This window comes from Lichenostomus cassidix, chromosome 1 (assembly GCF_008360975.1).
Source record: "Lichenostomus cassidix isolate B80296 chromosome 1, HeHo_3.0, whole genome shotgun sequence".
Lineage (NCBI taxonomy): Eukaryota > Metazoa > Chordata > Aves > Passeriformes > Meliphagidae > Lichenostomus > Lichenostomus cassidix.
In genome coordinates, this window is record NC_139479.1 from 16,426,660 (window position 1) to 16,443,540 (window position 16,881).

At 40.4% G+C, this 16,881-nt stretch overlaps 1 protein-coding gene across 5 annotated transcripts in view; it reads left to right on the plus strand.

Annotated features, from left to right (window-relative positions):
- The first annotated feature begins 3,323 nt into the window (after positions 1-3,323).
- The window catches only part of AP1S2 (adaptor related protein complex 1 subunit sigma 2), a 36,577-nt gene continuing 23,019 nt past the window's right edge, over positions 3,324-16,881 (plus strand). For 2 of the 5 annotated variants that reach the window (XM_085051535.1, XM_085051560.1), the window contains exons 1-4: positions 3,330-3,751; positions 4,726-4,904; positions 12,123-12,231; positions 13,107-13,244. In XM_085051535.1, the coding sequence (XP_084907661.1) occupies positions 4,726-4,904; positions 12,123-12,231; positions 13,107-13,244 (426 nt within the window). In that variant the 5' untranslated portion in view covers positions 3,330-3,751. Of the gene's footprint in view, positions 3,752-4,725; positions 4,905-12,122; positions 12,232-13,106; positions 13,245-16,881 lie in introns of all 5 variants that reach the window. The other 3 variants (XM_085051525.1, XM_085051552.1, XM_085051543.1) reach the window with 3 other exon arrangements.

The window sequence follows — 16,881 nt, forward strand, 5'->3', positions numbered from 1 at the left end:
TCTAATTAATTAAAAGCAAACAAACAAATAAAACTTCCAAAATTGACATAAACCATACCAGTCAAACCCAGGCAAATTTAATCTTGTTTAATATAAGCTTCCTTCCTGCCTCTCTCCCCAGCTCCAGGCAGTTCTCTTTTGTGTCTTAAGTCATGCTGGAAATAACTTACAAAACAAACTCTTGGCTGAGGACCCCAAATGTCTTATGGTCAATGAATACATCCCCTGAAGGCTTTTCTTACATCCAAAATGGAATACAAAGGATTCTACAACTATAGCAGCTTAAAAAAAAAATCCACCCCTAATAAATCAGGGAGTTATCATCAAGCTGGATATAAGACAATGAACAAAAGCTAATGAACAGAAGACTCACTGTGTCATGTCTAAAATTAGACTGCATTGACAGTTGCACTGTCACAGGTTTGTAGAATATTCAAAGACATATTATTGTTGTAAGCATCATATATATCTTTATCAGTTTGATAATTACAGCCAGTTCAGTATATTGCTAGTTCACTGGGTAAGTGACAGCATAATTTCATACAGGAACAAATGATGAAGTTGGTATTAAGAAGAACAATTAGTGCAAATTGCAACACTGAAAAAAAAAATGCGAAGAGCAAGTTTTCTGAAGTTCCTGAAAGGAACAAACGGAAGGGACAGCATTACCTCTGTCATTGCCTCCCAACACAGGTGCTCAGTCCTGAAGCCAACTCCCTCAGTCACCTGTGCAGCCAAAACCAGCCTTGCTGTCAGTACAAGACACAGAAGAGTGCCAGCAAAGGAAAAGAGAACATGGAGCTGGGAGTGGAAGGAGATGGTGGGAGAAGTGGGTATTTAGATCATCCGACATTGACATAGAATCATGCCTTAAACTGCTTAAAATAATCGGGGTCATTTTGAGAAAAATTAGTCAAAGAATGATCATATGAGTAGCAATCCTGGCAGGCTTGAGAACATTGCATCCTGTTTAAAACAGGGATGAGGAGGCAGGACCAGCTGTGGAAGACAGAAAGCTTCTTCCAAGTTGGGCCTGGCTAGAGTTTCCACCATGCCTGATGTAGCACTGTTCTCACATGCCTTATCACAACACCTGAAATTGCATATAGCAGAGTGATTCTGCTCAGGAGATTTAATAAAGAAACTCCAGGTTACAGTCTGAAGAAATCCAACCAAGTAGAATAGAGAAGGGAGAAAAGTAGTGGAGCAATTGCCCTTGTATCACTGTATGAGATTATATACCGTAAATTAGTGGTAAAATCCAGGGGGGAAAAAAACATACAGGATTGAAAAAAGAAAAAAAAATCACTGAAGTGTCGAGACTTTATGCCACTAAAACACAGACATTTCTTGAACCATCTGGGTAGTTCTGATCTCAATCAACTATGTGTTTGCAAAATGTGTGGTTTGATCCACAAGCAGAAATATTTCACTGAGCTAGGAAGTGGCAAATCAAAACACAGGTCTGGTGCAACTCTTTCAGAAATTCATTTTGGAGCTCCAATGACCATAATAATCCTAATAAACTGGAAATTGCACAGATGAAGAGACATAAAAGTTGGTTGCTGACTTAAATTATGATTTAGAAGATCTCAAAGCCCCTGAAGTGTGCAGGCACTGAGAGAATCATGGAATATATGATGCTGAATTCAAGACTAGTGAAGTGCAGATTAGGAAAGAGCTCATTTATGAAAGTTTTCTGAAAAACAGGGTATTTTAGACTATGGATCACCTCACAGGAAACAAGCAGAACTGCAAAGTGTGGTAACTACCGAGGACAAAGTAACAGCCTGGTGTGAGGGCAGACTCTGAGGTAACAGATCCACGCACAACTGTTCCTGTTCTTGATGAAAGGCAGGTTCACATGAGAGCGGGACAGCTGCTCAACGAACATTAAATGTGACAGGAACAAGCCCCTGCAACAGCAGTTCTCATTTCCTACACGACCTCTAATACTGCAATTGCCTTATCCATTCAGCTTGGTTTCACATACGCCTCCTTGTCCTCATGCCACTTTACTCTTACAACTATAACCTCTTCTATAAAATCAGGAATATATCCGCAGTTTCCCTCAAGTACAATTGACTGTAGCATTCCTTGAAATGCGAGAAAATTGGCTTTCCTTTCAGACCACGCACATTTTTACACAAAAGCATTTCCAGCGCCGGTTTCTGCTGCCATAGCCGTTTCGTAGCCAGAAGAATGGGCACTTATTTAAAGTGTCAATAATAGAAAGTAATAAAAGCGTGACACATCCTGAGGCGCCGGGAGCTGCCCCTGCCGGAGAGCTGCGGAGGGAGCACGACCCTTTCCCGGGCTCTGCCGGTCACTGTCACACCATTATCGGATCAGCCCGGTCAGCTCAGCTCTGCTGCTCGTTTCGTGCTGGGGGGTGGTGGTGAGCAGCGAGGATGCTGAGAGCTTTAGGTGTTCGAAACATTTTTTTTTAATAATAATGCGCTGCAATTTCAGCTTGCAGAGACACCGCTCTGTTTCATTCAACTAACACCTCGCTGTGTGTTTTCAGCCCACCTCCATTGGAATTTTAACACCAAACCAAACCACAACAGAACCAAAACAAGCCAACCAACCAAACCCCCCAGGTGAGCTGGTTCAGCACGGAAAGCCTCTGTAGATACACATGGATGACAATTTTAAAACCAAGCATTAATGGAACACAACACCGCTAAGTCTTATGTCGGTGGCTGCTCCTGCCAATCTAATTGCAGCTCGCAATCAAGGTGACTTAAGGGGAAAAACTTCCCCGCAGACGGACAATCTCTTCATGGGGTAGGTGCCCGCACAGCGACGTTCCCCTCACACGGGCAACCCCTTCACGCTCAGTGCCCTCAGAGGGACAATCCCCTCATACGGATAGTCCCCTCACAGACTCAGTGCCCTCGGAGGGACAATCCCCTCAGAGGCTCGATGCCCGCACAGGGACAGTCCCCCACAGCGCAATGCCTCTCCGGGCACGGTCCCCTCACAGGCAGCGCCCCCGCCCCGCGCGCCCCCTCAGCCTCCGCCCCCCTCCCTCCCCGCCCCCCGGGCGCGCACGTGCTGGAAGCAAACACGGCGCGGCGCATGCGCGGCTCGGCCGCCCCTCCCGTATCCCCCCCGGCTGGGGGCTGGCGGGGCCGGGGGAGGAGCCTCAGTCTCCGAGCGCTTGATTGACTGATGTCATTTCCCCGGCTCCGTGCCGCCCTCGCCCATTGGCTGCTCACGGACCGCTATCTGCACCGCGCAGTCTGGTTGGCTGTTGCCGCGCCGGCCGTCGCCCTATCGCAATTCGGGCCACGCGGATTAGGGCCTCTAAGCCCCGCCTCCTGCTCCAGCCCCGCCTGCCGCCAACACCAGCTCCACCTTCCCGGCCTTTTCCTGCCTCTCATTGGTCCAGCCCCGCCTGGCTCCTCCCTCCCGCCCGTGCGCTGAGCTCTCCGATTGGGTGACGGCCGACCTGGCTCCGGGCCCCGCCCCCCTCCGCGGCAGCGGATAAAGTTTTGTTCGGAGGCGCTCCGGCCCCGCCCTCTCCACCCTGGCCCCGCCCCCCGCGAGCCCGGCCCCGCCCCCGACCTGCCCGGGGGGCGGCCGTTGAGGCGCGCGCGCGCTCGCGCCGGCGGCACCTCCCGTCCCCTCCCGACCCCTCCCTCAGTCCCGCTCGGCGGCCGCGGCGGCAGGACCGGCGGTGTCGGTCTGGGCAGAGGTGCCTCCTTCTCCTCCTCCGCCTCAGCTCCGCTATCCCCCGGGCACGGTGAGCACAGCCGCGCGGAGCCGGGCTCGCCGCCCGCTCCGCGAGGGGGGAGCCGGGGCGGTGCTGGGGCCGGCGGGGAGGCGAGGCGGGATGTTGTGAGGCTGCGGGGCTGCGGGGCTCTGCCCCCGCCCTGGCACCGCGGAGCCGCTGCGGGCGCGGCCGCCGCTCGTCGCGGCTGGCGCTGGTCACGCTTGTCACCCGGGACCAGGCTGTGCTTTCGCATCGTATTTCATGTCTGTCGTATTGCCGGGGAAACTTCCCCAGCCCGATACAACTTCGAGCAAAAAGGCAAAACAAAAAAGCCCGAGCCATTTCGTTTAATGTTACAGCCGCTGGAAAGCGCAGCCCGGCAAGTTCCTCTTAAAATATAATTGCAACATCACTCCTTTAGAGGAAGCGAGACCTGGAACATAGGACCGCAGGGAAAGCACTTAATCTCTCCTTTTGTGTAACGTGGGAAAAGACTGGGCTTTTCTGTGCCGTAGGACCTCTCCGCTGGGAGGTTTAATGTCTTTTAAAGTATTCCGAGGCTTTTCGGAAAGATTTTAAGCGCAAATTGCTCCTGTAGGGCTCTAATCCGGCGAATTGGAAATGAGGTTGGGTACTGGAAGAGTCTGCTGTGCTGTTTTTCTGTCATTTTGGATGGAAAACGCAAATGAAACCGCGCTGGTATTGGACGTGGCTGGTCTGCCATTGGGGTGTATTCACTCGCCAGCCGGTGGCTCTGACACCCCTCTCTGAAACTTGTGTGCGCTTTCTTCTGCCTTCAGCTCGACTGACCTTGCTCAGCAGAATCCTTTGTATTATTGGTACTTCCAAATCTTGTGTAACATCTGCCAGTGTTACAGGGATACATAATGTAGTTAGGGTTTTGGATGTCCGTCTTGCTTCCTGTTTGGGTTTTCTCAGATCTTTGCGAAACTCGGAGACTGAGATTAATGCTTTTCTTTTTTCCCCTCCTTCCAATTCAACAGATGCAGTTTATGTTGCTTTTTAGTCGCCAGGGGAAACTGAGACTCCAGAAGTGGTATGTCCCATTATCTGACAAAGAAAAGAAGAAAATCACAAGGGAACTTGTTCAAACAGTATTAGCCCGCAAACCGAAAATGTGCAGCTTCCTGGAATGGAGAGACCTGAAGATTGTCTACAAAAGGTGGTTCTGTCTCACTAACCTTGTAATTGCCATACATCACAAACGGCGTATTAAGTAGAAAGAAAATAATGAAGGTTGTTTTTGTTTTGTTGGTTTTTTTTTTCTTCCCTCTGGTGGTTACAGAGAAAACTGACTTTTGCCTTGAATCTAATTTGATAACCAAGCAGGAATCATTCATGTGTGGGGAATCACTCATGCATTTAGAAATATACTGAAGAAAAGAAATGAGCGTTCCTCCTACTTTTCATAAGGAGTGGCAGTTGTTATTGGTACTCTCCTTGGGTTTACACAGTGCATACATGCTTCATATTTGTACACATTTCAGATTTAATAAGTGCTAAAAGTTTTATAAATATTTACCTCACGCTGTGGCTTAATAAATCACCTCAAAATGTAACTTTTCTTTAGAGTCTCATAGAAATAAGGAAATAATTTTTCAAACTACCTGGTTTGGTTTTTTGAATTTATTTTTTTGCTATAAGTACAAAAAGGGATTTTTCAAAATTGAAGAAATCATGACTAGCTTTCTTTTGGTGGAAGTACTATGTAATTTCCTTTGTGATAATTTAATTTTTCCATTGTTCCCTAACCTTTCTAGGAGTATTTGGCAATATTTTTTTAGCTTTATGATCATCTTTAGAATGCATCACAATGTAATGGTGTGAACATAATTTTTCTCCAGAAATAGCAGTAATTCTCCTCCCAATGTAGTAGGCTGCATCTCTTCCAGCTAAAGCTGGTGCTACAAAGCCTTGAGTTATCTCTCTTCCCAAGTTAGTTGTAAACTTCAGAAGGTTTATTCATTCTTGTTTTCCCTTGGAGATCGTAGATAATTTGTGCCCTACAGTAAATACTGTTGTATTCCCTGTAGATAGGACAGAAAGAACTGGACCAGAAACGAGGAGTTTGTAACTCTTTTCCAGGATAACAAATGGGTAGTATCAAATATATTCAGATGTTTTAAGTCCTAGTCTCATACCGGTTTGTGTAAATAGTATTGCTGTTCTGTCTAATGCATGTAGTTCTTCAACACGAGGAGGAAAGGGGAGAAACAATGCATGAGGCTGTGCTGAAAGTATACACAGTTTCTTCTTCTGCTTCTGGATTTCCTCACAAAACTTCTTGAACATGTATGTAGACAAACTTGATCAAGTACTTGCTGTGCTTCCTTAAGTGATAATGTCTGCAAGTGCTATTTCAGCTGTGCATTCATGGGACTAAATCAGAAAAATGATGCATGAGTTATCCAGTTTGCTCCCTTCCTTGCCCAGTCTTGAACAGCAGTAGCTGTTCCGGGGGATGATTCCACACAGCTGCTCTCCCTCCCTGTTTATTCCTGTTAACAACTACTTGCCATGTCCTTTTGTGCCTAGGGAGCTGGTGCAGATTTGGGTAGAACTGTTTGAGTTGCTGAACGTTGTGGTGTTCTTGCATCTCAGTAGTGTGTTGTGGGTCCTGTGGTCAAGGAGAATGGGGGAAGTTGCTGGGAGATGTCTATGTCTGGCTAAAAATGGTCTAAATACTGCAGTCTGTCTGCTGGACTGCTGGTGTGCACAGCTGACTGCAGTAGCTTATTTCACTCTCTGCAGACCAGTCTGGCACAGAGAGCCTATGAAACTGCTAAAGATGAGCTTGTATCAAGCTAATGAACATCTCAACTTTTTTTTGTCTAAAACATCACCAGAAGGACCAGGTATAAAAGGTGATAGTTTATATTTCTGTATTTGATAACACTAACAGCTCTTAGATTTGTGGGACTTATTCCCATCATCTCACTGTAGTTAAAGATAAATACCAACTAGTGTGATTTCTTCGTAAAAGGGGACTTTTTGTATCTGAAAAGGTGGTGGCTAAAAGAGAAGCACACCTGAAGGAACTTCATGGTTTGTGAAATTGCAAAAGGTGCTCCCAATTCCTCTTGAGCATCTCTAGAGGATCTCTGCTAAGATTTGTTCTTGTCTGATTTATTACTGGGAACTGTCTGAACCTGCTGGTGCAAATGTTTTTCAATATGTTATAAAAGTATGTGCATATTGCTGTTATGAGTCTTAAAGTACTGAAATTTAAGTGCTGTTTTTGGTTTTAGAGTGTTTTTGTTGTCCACATGCAGGAGAATTGAACCTAGGTGTTGCAGCTCAAAGAATGGTTGGTGTTATTAGAAATACATTCAAGGGTCTCATTATTGTCCCTTTTTGCAAGAACAGAATGAACTCAAATGCAAAGTTGGCAAGACAGTAGCTTTAGCTTCCTTATGATTCTTAACATTTATTAAGACTGCTGGACTATTTTGACTAGCCTCCTTAGCTCTGTAGCACTTCATCTGTATAGGATATCTTCTGAATCTTCAAGGAAATAGATCTTAAAATTCATCTGAATGTGTGTGATGTGACTTTTATTTCCCTCTGGTTTCGTGCATGTAACATTGATAATGGTTGCAACATAGCCTCAGTCATTGCTGCCTTAAATTTCTTTTCCTTCAGCACTACAAAGCAGACAGAAAGGTGCCCAGCTTTTGTCATGGTTTGTGAATTGGCTTATATGTATTCTGTTGCTGGTTGGGAAGATAGTTTTTTCAGGCTGATAGACACCAGAAGATTAAAAAAAGGATGTGAGCTTCTAACTTCAAGAAGCATAGAGATTTGAAGTGACTTGCTGGGAAAATAAAAAATTAAATATGGGAAGCCAGCAATGATTGCATGTTCTGAAAATAGAGGGGGAGTTATCTGCAGAGAGCTGATTAGAAACTTAACAAACACAATTAATGTGTTTGCTCTTCACATTCTGTCATTTGAAAAGTAACATAGTGGTTTTGGAGCATATAGGGTAGAAGTTCATGCAGCTTTCCCCCTGTGCCAAAAAAAAAAGTGTTAATTGTTAAAATTTCTAATTTTACTAGAAAAAGGAACTTAGGATGTGATTTATTTTTTCTTCAAAGACTTTTGTTCACTATTTTAGCTTCTGGCAGTATGAGTTATTTTCATTGTGTGGTGTGTTGCAGTGAACATCAGAACTTGGAGAGTCACTGATTTTATATAAATTTTACTTTGTTAGCATTTGGTTAACTGCATTCATGGGAGTTAGTTATTGCTGATTAGTTATTTGATTAAGGGTTGTGAATTTGCTTTTATGTGTCCATTTGGAACTGTATTTGGAATATGATATTATGAAACTACCACAGCTTTTGCTGTTCTTGATGTGGTAATTGTTACTTACTTTTGCCCAACATAACCATAATCAGAGATTAAATGAGAGATTATGGCTAAAGACTTACAGCAGAATAAGTTTTAAAACTTTCTACCCTCCCTCCACTGAAAGAAGCAATGAAAGAGCCCATTGTGCAAGTATTGTACCTCTTAAAGTATTGTGAACTGAAGTTACAGCGTTGTGGCCAGCAGGATGTGCCCAGCTGTTGGCGTGATCCTTGTTTTTCCTTACCTATAACTTAGCAGCCAGTTGTACCTATTAAAAGTATTACTATGGTGTTGATTAGGTAGCTTTGTATAACTGGCTGAATGCAATAGTTACAGTGAATTAGATACTTGAGCTTGATAATTTTAAATAGATCAGGTCTTTGTACAGGGTTCTAGTTTGTGTGGCACTAGGAAGACCTCAGTATCAAGAAGCAGCAGCTTTTTCTTACAGAGTTAACAATATCAAATTTTTGTTCATTTTGAAACTGCTGGGGGCTGTAGCCCTGCTGAAATAAGAAACTGCTGAAGTGCTTCATTTTGGTAGACTCTGTCCTCGAGTCTCAGAAATTCATGTTTTATTAAAGAAATGTGTAAAGTTTTGGGATGAGAAAAAAAATCTTTTGTCAAGCACAACTTATTAGTGGTCCCAGTTTTTGTTGTCAGCTATCACCAAACCACAACATTATAGGCTTCCTTAAGAACTTGTCTGCCTCCTGGTTGTCATTTACAGTTCAGTTCTATTCGTGCCAAACTTTGTAAGCTTAAAACTTCTGCAGTTAAGATCTACATGCAAAGTGACTTACATGCTGACAGACTTATGGCTTGTTTGCAGGTTTACCTGGTGACAAACTTGCAGGGATCACTTCAAGCAGGTGTTCTCTCATCTAGAAAGAGAACACAACTGAGCTGGTAGGATTTGCAAGTTGTGCTCTGCCCACAGTGACCTGATCTCTCAGCAGAGTTACTGAACCTAGCTGTGAGAGTAGAAGAGGAGAGCTCTGCTGAAGCATTGCCTACCCATTCTAAGGCTTCCCACTACTGAATTACAACAACTCTTGGGGGGGAGAGGCATGGATTTGTTTCCGATCAAAAAAAGTCCTGAGGCCATCTGTTTGAAGGCAGGAATTTGCATAAGTATTTATACCCGCTGTGTTACCTTTTTGTTCTTTAATCCCGTATTACATTTTTAGGTGATTTTGTCCAAACTGTTTTTGGTCTCTCTGATTTTGATCCCCTTTTCTGATAAGTGGAGGATATTTATCATAAAATATTTTCCTAAATGAGGGTAAGCAGTTGAGTTAACTCTGAAGATTTAAATAATATTTAGTGAGATACAAAAAGACCACAATTGCAATAGGAATAAAAAAGGCAAAATGTTTCTTACAGACTGCACTTCTTTTACTTTTGTGTATATATTTTTCTGTCAGGGTTTGCCTTTTCACTGGGTGCATATGAAAGACAGGCTGCTGTCAGGCTCCTTAGGAAGAAACTGTTTCTGCAGAGCAGAAATCTTTCTAAGTCCAAGTAGAGTAATCTAGTCGTTTTTGTGTGGACACTGTCCATGTAAACTTCTACACTTGGCAAAGCTTCCAGTGTCTGCTGTGGATTATAAGTGGACACTTTTTTTTTCTGAAGCCCTGGCCTTCAGGGGAAAAAAAAATTATAATAAACTATTGCCTCTGAGAATTTGGATCTGAAGCATTCCTTTGTAGTATGCTCATCCTCTTTGGTATGACTTGTTCAACCATTTGCTATTTAGGCTTATTAAATCTGCATTTCTTTTCTTTTGTTGAGTAGTGATCCATTAGTCATGCTTGCTACTTAAGAAAGAAATAAAAAAATATTCTCTGCATATAATAATAGATACCCAGGCCTCCATTTTGCATTGATACCCACTAAGTAGTTTTTGTTTCTTGGTCTTATTTCTCCAGAACTGCAGCTGGCAGAGCTTGAATGTGCAGTCTGCTTGCTAGCTGCCAAATACGGTCTTTTGAAAGTATGTTACATTCTCTTTTAAATGAGGACACTAAGAGCAGACCATTTTCTCGGAAAGTGTTTTATGTTGGTCTTTATCTCTCCCATCCCCCCTTCTTTTTCCATAAAATAGTTTTGTACATCAAGGGAGACTCTTAAGTATTAGGGGTGCACAGAGGGACTGTCCCATGTGGATAAACTTAAAATATTTGAGTCAAATTTGATTTGATAAGGTGTGCTGGTATGCAGTTCAACTTGTGTTTAAGCACAGTAAGGAAACAGTTTAACTGCACTTCATCCTAATCAGTGCTGTTCATCTGAAGGTGATGAAAGCTTTTGTTTAGACTGATTTGGCCTCAGCGCCAGTGATTAGTGTAAATGTCAAATAATGTGTCAGTGCTTTATTTTGCATATTTATGTATGAAATACAATAATACGGAGCTTGACTTAAAAATTCCTCAGTAGGTTTGAAAACATGTTTTTTCTTTATAATACTTCTTTCCAATACTTTTAAATAAACTATTTTTAAAGTAGTTTAGGTTTCTCACACAGATTGAATCTTGCAAGCTACTACAATGACTGTAAATGTCCTTGAAAAATTAGTGAGGCATAAACAGAAGAGTGTAAAATCAAAAGAGCTGTGCTCAGATAGGTCTTCTGATGAGCTGATGAATCCCCGTGGTGAAGAGATGAAAGAGTGAGGGAACAAAGGTGTTGTCCTTCAATGGAGGTATCTTCCTCTCTTCCCCCATCATGTTTTGTGGTAGGATAGGCAGTAATATTTTATAGTAGTTTAAAGGTTTCGTATAAAAGCTATTCTGATTAATCATTCATGTTGAAGCTGTAGCAATTTGATTCAGAGCAGAGTGGGAGAAGGGGGAACATTTTCAGATCATAAATGGTACTGGATGAGTGTCTAGGAGACGAATTTGAACATACCTGAAAATACAGTGGGTTTTTTAAAGGACTTCTAGCCAAAACCTCTGGTAAGTCCCAGCTGATATAATTATCTAATGTTTAAAAGCTGCATGGATTTCTCTGTATGGGAAACAAATACGCACCTTAAACTTGGCATTCACATCTAAATGACTTCTTTTTCTGTTGGGCTGGCTACTCAGAGTGCTTAATGTGGCCAGTTGTCCCCTCTAGAGAGGCAAAGAAAACCTGTTTCTGGTTTATGTAAATTAGCAGTTACAACAGGTGGTACTTGAAATCTGGTTTGTGCCATGTGTGACTGAAAAGCATATGGTTTTGGCACGTTAGAAAAGACTAAATGGGGTTTTCATCTTTCATTCGTGCTTTGTTTTTTTATCAGCTTTTTTTAAAGATGACTTGAACAAATGTGTGGTAGAGCACAGTAGAATTGGGCGGTCTTTTTGTTAAAGTGGAACTCAATAATTTCTGAAGTTAAGAATTCCATGTTTTCCAAGATGGAAGTGAATTGCTAGAAACAATTTGATGGCCTCTCATCAGTCTGATGCCAGGACAGTTTGTAGGGATTAAGTTACTGACTTAGTAGTAATAGGGCTATATAATATCAGTGTTGGTTTTGGAGTTTTTTGAATCTTTTTGATTCTCTATAAAGACTAAACTCTAATTGCTAATTCAGTTTATCTTTCTCGAGGCATTTTCTATGGTTTTTAATATTGGTGTGTAGCTTAAATGATAAAAGTTTAATATTGAATCAATTGATTAGCATACTGGTATGTGGATATTACAGAGAGTAGAGAAATTATCTCATCTTAGAACTCTCCCAGGATGCCACAGAATCAAATACATTTAGTTTTCCCACCACCTCTTTGGCTATTTTAGTTCTGTCAGCTAAAGGATGGCAAAGAGTGAAGTCATGCTTGTCTTGGAAACGTATCTCTTCTGTACATGTGTGTGTCTTCTGCTCTTTCAGCCATTCTTTGGTAGGACTTGCTTGACTGTGATTTGGAGTAACAATATGCTGAACTTGAGTATGGAGGAGAGCTGAGAATGTGATACTCCTCAAGTGCATTCATTTTGCTTGTGCTCATGTGCTAACATCAGGATTATTTTGTTATTACAGATATGCAAGCCTTTATTTCTGCTGTGCTATTGAAGATCAGGACAATGAACTAATAACTCTGGAAATAATTCATCGCTATGTAGAACTTCTGGACAAGTATTTTGGCAGTGTGAGTTAGTTTCTTTTTATTTTGTCATTTTGTTTTATGCCCACAGCACTTTTACAAGAACATAACCAACTAGTAATTGAAAAGGTGCATTTAATACATTTTGTGTGGCTTACTTGGCCAAACTAAACCAATAGTTGCCTCTGTAACTGTTAAAATACAAAATTAAATTATTGATTTGGGAGAAGAACTGTTATTAATCTGGTATTAATTGCCTGTATTCATTTCAGTTGGGGTCAGATAAAACCTTACTCTTTTCAGGAAACTTTTCCCTGGCACTGCTCTAATGTGAGCACTTCTTACATCTGTTTCCAAAAGAGGCAGTTGGTTGTGAAGTAGCAGAAACAGTAAGGAGAAAGACAGACATCTGCTTACCCAGACAGCAAACACAAACTGCTGCAGTAGTGTCCATGAGCACTCCTAGAAAAACTGCTGTTTGTTCTGCCTTCCTTTGTAGTCCTTCTGACTATGGAATGCACAGACTGAACAAGAAATTTGAGACTATTCGTTTTCATATCTTTCTGTAAGATTGTGTGAGCTGCTTTTGGATACTGCAGGCAAGAAGAGAACTTTTGTAGGGATATTCTCTTGCCTCATGAAGAGCCATGTCTTACAGACTGCTGTGAATTGAACCCTTTTTAACAATGAAAGCATTTTTCAGAGGTTGCTGTAGTTGCAAGCAAAAAACATGATGGGTTTTTTTTCCTCCAAGGACTGATTTTTATTGTTGCCCTGTTCCTTAGGAGGTTATAGCCTTAGGCTAATGTCTTGATTTGGTTAAGTTTGGTAAAGCTGTGAACTAGTTAACTTTTGTGAGAGGATACACCTCAAGTGAGAGTATCCTCCCACTTTGCAATAATTCTTGATGTTCTTTTTAGGTATGTGAACTTGATATCATCTTCAATTTTGAAAAAGCCTATTTCATTCTGGATGAGTTCCTTTTAGGAGGGGAAGTTCAGGAGACTTCCAAGAAAAACGTTCTTAAAGCCATCGAACAAGCAGATCTTTTACAGGAGGTAAGCAAATCCAACTTCTGTGGCCAAAGTGTCAGCATGGTAGCCTGTGACTCAAAAGCCTCCTGTTCCTCTAAGCTTCTAGAAGGTACTTTTTAGCATGCTTAGCATGTAGTTTCTAGCTAGTTGTCCTAATCTGCTCTTTTTGTCTGGTTTGGCATGTGTATGTTGTAACCTACTGTGACTGTGTGTTCTGCTAGTAAATGCAAGTGGCTGTTTTATGTTTATACCTAGATAATTGTAGTTCATGCCAGTTTAACTTAGTGTTGTTCATGTGTCTTTCATTTCTTCTTTTCATTAATTAACCATTAGTTTTTTTGTCATACCTGATGCATGTTCACTTCTTTACTGTTTCATTGCTGAAATCCAGAAGCTAGACTCTCTTCTTTGAGGCTCATTCAGGTATAGTTCTAATTAGTTCTTAGACCTGCTTTTCTGCTATAGGTTGCTTACTGTGGAACATGTCTAAACTGACAATGCAGTAATAGTAGTGCCATAGAAACACACAGAATAAAGTTTTGTTTTTTCACTTTGAATGTTTTTGTTATTTGTTATTACTGTTGAAGAATGACAGATTGCATGTCTATGATTTTTTTAAAAAACATTTGATGTGAAGAGGTTCCATGGTATAGAAAAACTTAATATGATTTCTCTGCATTTCTCCATCCTGTGCTGGTTATTTTGGGTTTATTTGATTTTGACTATTTTTTTTACTGATCTGTAGATTGTTAAGGTACTTGAATGTCTAAATGGAAATCAAAAAATTTTGATTTGCTGGGAAAGTCATCAGTCTTGTGTGCAAGTCAGTGGAACATGTGGTTTAACAGGGATGGTACACCTTTATTTTATAAAGGGCATTGAGGATTGCTGCCCAGATTCTATATAGATCCAAGTTGCTCTATTTTTTCCCCTATATGAACCTCCAGTTTCTTATTTTGTCCTGTGAATTAATTGCTCAATTCTCTACAAGCCTTTTGCATTCCACTTGGTAGTCTTTTGTTGGATGTAATACTAGGATGGGGAAACACATGGTGTTCTTTACCTTTGTAGCTGTGTTTGTAATCCCTTCAGAGTACAGGCAGATCCGCTGCACGTTCAAGTTCTTGTCATGAACAAGGTCAGCCATTACACAAAGATTTGCTACCCCATTTTTCTGGAAAGAAAATCCATGCACTTATTTACTTCTTGTGTTCTGATTCAATTTTTTTTAAGCACTTCTTTACTCTTTGAAGGAATTATCTTAACAAGAAGTCCTGTTGCAGTTTACAAAGTAGGGAGAAAAATAGTCTGTTTTTTCTCCTAAAATCTTTTGCTTTTTCTATAAAACCAGATATAGCAGATTACTTATATATTCCAGTTTGTCTCCTGCCAATGCAGTTAATTGCACATAAAGTAGAATTACTATATTCTTATTGTTACTGGTTTTGAGTTTTATTTTCACTATTTCTAGGAATTCATTACTGATTTTTCTTTCTAAGCAATGAACATTCTCTTTTTACAGATACTATAATTTCATATTAATGTAATTTCAAGTTAAAAATTACATGCAAAAAGAAATACCACTTTTTCAATGTGAGACTTTTCCCTACCCCTGGTAGCTCTACTCTGATTATTCTTCCTCTCCAGATCTCTAGGAGATTTTCTGTTGTCAAGGTTTATTAAATAATTTCTGATTGAATTGAAATGTAGCAGTTTATCACAGCACCACTGGAGTCCCGTGTTGGACTTCAGTATTTCTCATTCTTAGTTGTATTATATTGACTGATCAAGTATAAAATACTCCCTATATCTGACTTGTAGTTTATAAACCCTGTAAAAGTCTGGGTTCATATTTAAATTGAGCTTCCAATAAATTTGGACTCTTTCTGCAGAAGTTTGTTTTTGTATCAACTGCTGCTATGTAAATACTGAGTTTGATGAAGAGAGTTGTTAAAATAAGTTTCCCACATCTGGAGAATTTTTGGTACTTTGAGTTAATATCTGCTTCCCAGAGTACTTCAAAACCACCAGAACAAAACATGGTGTGATTCCAAACACAAAACATATTTCTGGCAGGGTTGTTGTGTGTTTGTTTTTGGCCATATCAGATTTTAATTATATGTGATAAAGTGACTTTTATTTGGCTCTGAATGCTCATATCGCCGAATATATATATATATGTACATAAACACACACACATATATGTACTTGAATAAACAATATTCTTGACTGAATGCACATCAGTATTAATTAGTTATGCTACATGCATTGGTGTATAGAGTACCTTAAAGATAAAGAGCTGTACAGAATACTTAAAAAAAAAAGATTTCAGGTACATTAAGTGATTACTTGTGTAATGTTAAGAGGAATATGCAGAGCACAAATTGCTGAGTGATCAGTTCTTAATAGCCTTGCTTACTTGTATTTTGTGTGGAGGTTTTCCAGGATGTACCTCTGTCTGAGCACCTGCTTCACTTAGTCATTAAGTTTTTGCTGCTATGAAGTCCCTTTACTAACTGCTACAGTTTGTGTGACTGAAACACATTAACTTTTTAAACCCTTCCCACCTTCACATTCTTGTTAGTTCTTCAAGAGCGTGCTTAGTTCAAATGTTCATTCCCTAACTCCTTGTCCATATTTATTACCATCTGATAACTTATCAACAGTCAGTTGTCAATACTGGCAGTGGTACCCAGAGGAATGGTAGTGAAAGGTAATTAACTCCAGTGCTTCCATACTTCTGCTCACTCTATTCTAGAAATGCTTCTGTTCAAAAGAATGCTGTTATGTGTCGCTGATAATTTTATATCTTGTTTGCTAGAGAGTTTTTAAATATGTAACTAGTGTTTACAAAGGCATGCACTGCTGAAAAGGTGGTTTTTGCTTCTGTGAACAATTCAATTGCACTTTACAGAGAAAGGAATTGACAGATGCAGTGTGCTGTTGCATGAGTTTAGTATATACATAGGACATGTAGAATAGCTGAAAGATAACACTGTGCATGATTTTGTGATACTTGAGTTTTTTAAGGCATAAAGGAACATCAGCAATAGATGTTCTGTACAAAAGAGGGATATGATTTATTTCTCTGAAAAGTCTGATTGCTATGGTTTTATTTGATGGCTTGAGTAATTCAGTTTGGTGCTTGGAAGTTTGTGGTTATTCATTGTGCAAAAATGCTAAAATCAAGGAGTTAGTAATTCTAATATTTAAACCAAGCAGTCAGTGTATATTTTAAACCAAATCTGTACAGACTCTCTCATCTTCATTTGAAGTAAGAAAAATTTCCTAAACATTGGCTATGAATGAAAATGGTTTTTGTTGATTATCCTACATTAATTTCAGAAGAGTTTTTTTGAAATTTCCCCATTTTGTCCACCACTGTTCTTTCGTAGGATGCTCTTGTATTTTTTTTTAGTATTTGATTGCAGAACATCTAAATACATACCTCTTAAAAATACATTTTTTTAATATAAATAAAAAGGCAATGAGTCTGTCCACAAATCACATTTATTTGTTTCTGTCACTAATTCAGTAGTGATAAACTAAAAGCTATGTAAATGTTTCTTTTTTTCTCAGGCTCGTGCAGTTTGGCCTCAGGCAGTATTTACTAGTCCTTCCACAAGAATAAGAGATAAGCTATCAATTAACCTTATTTTCT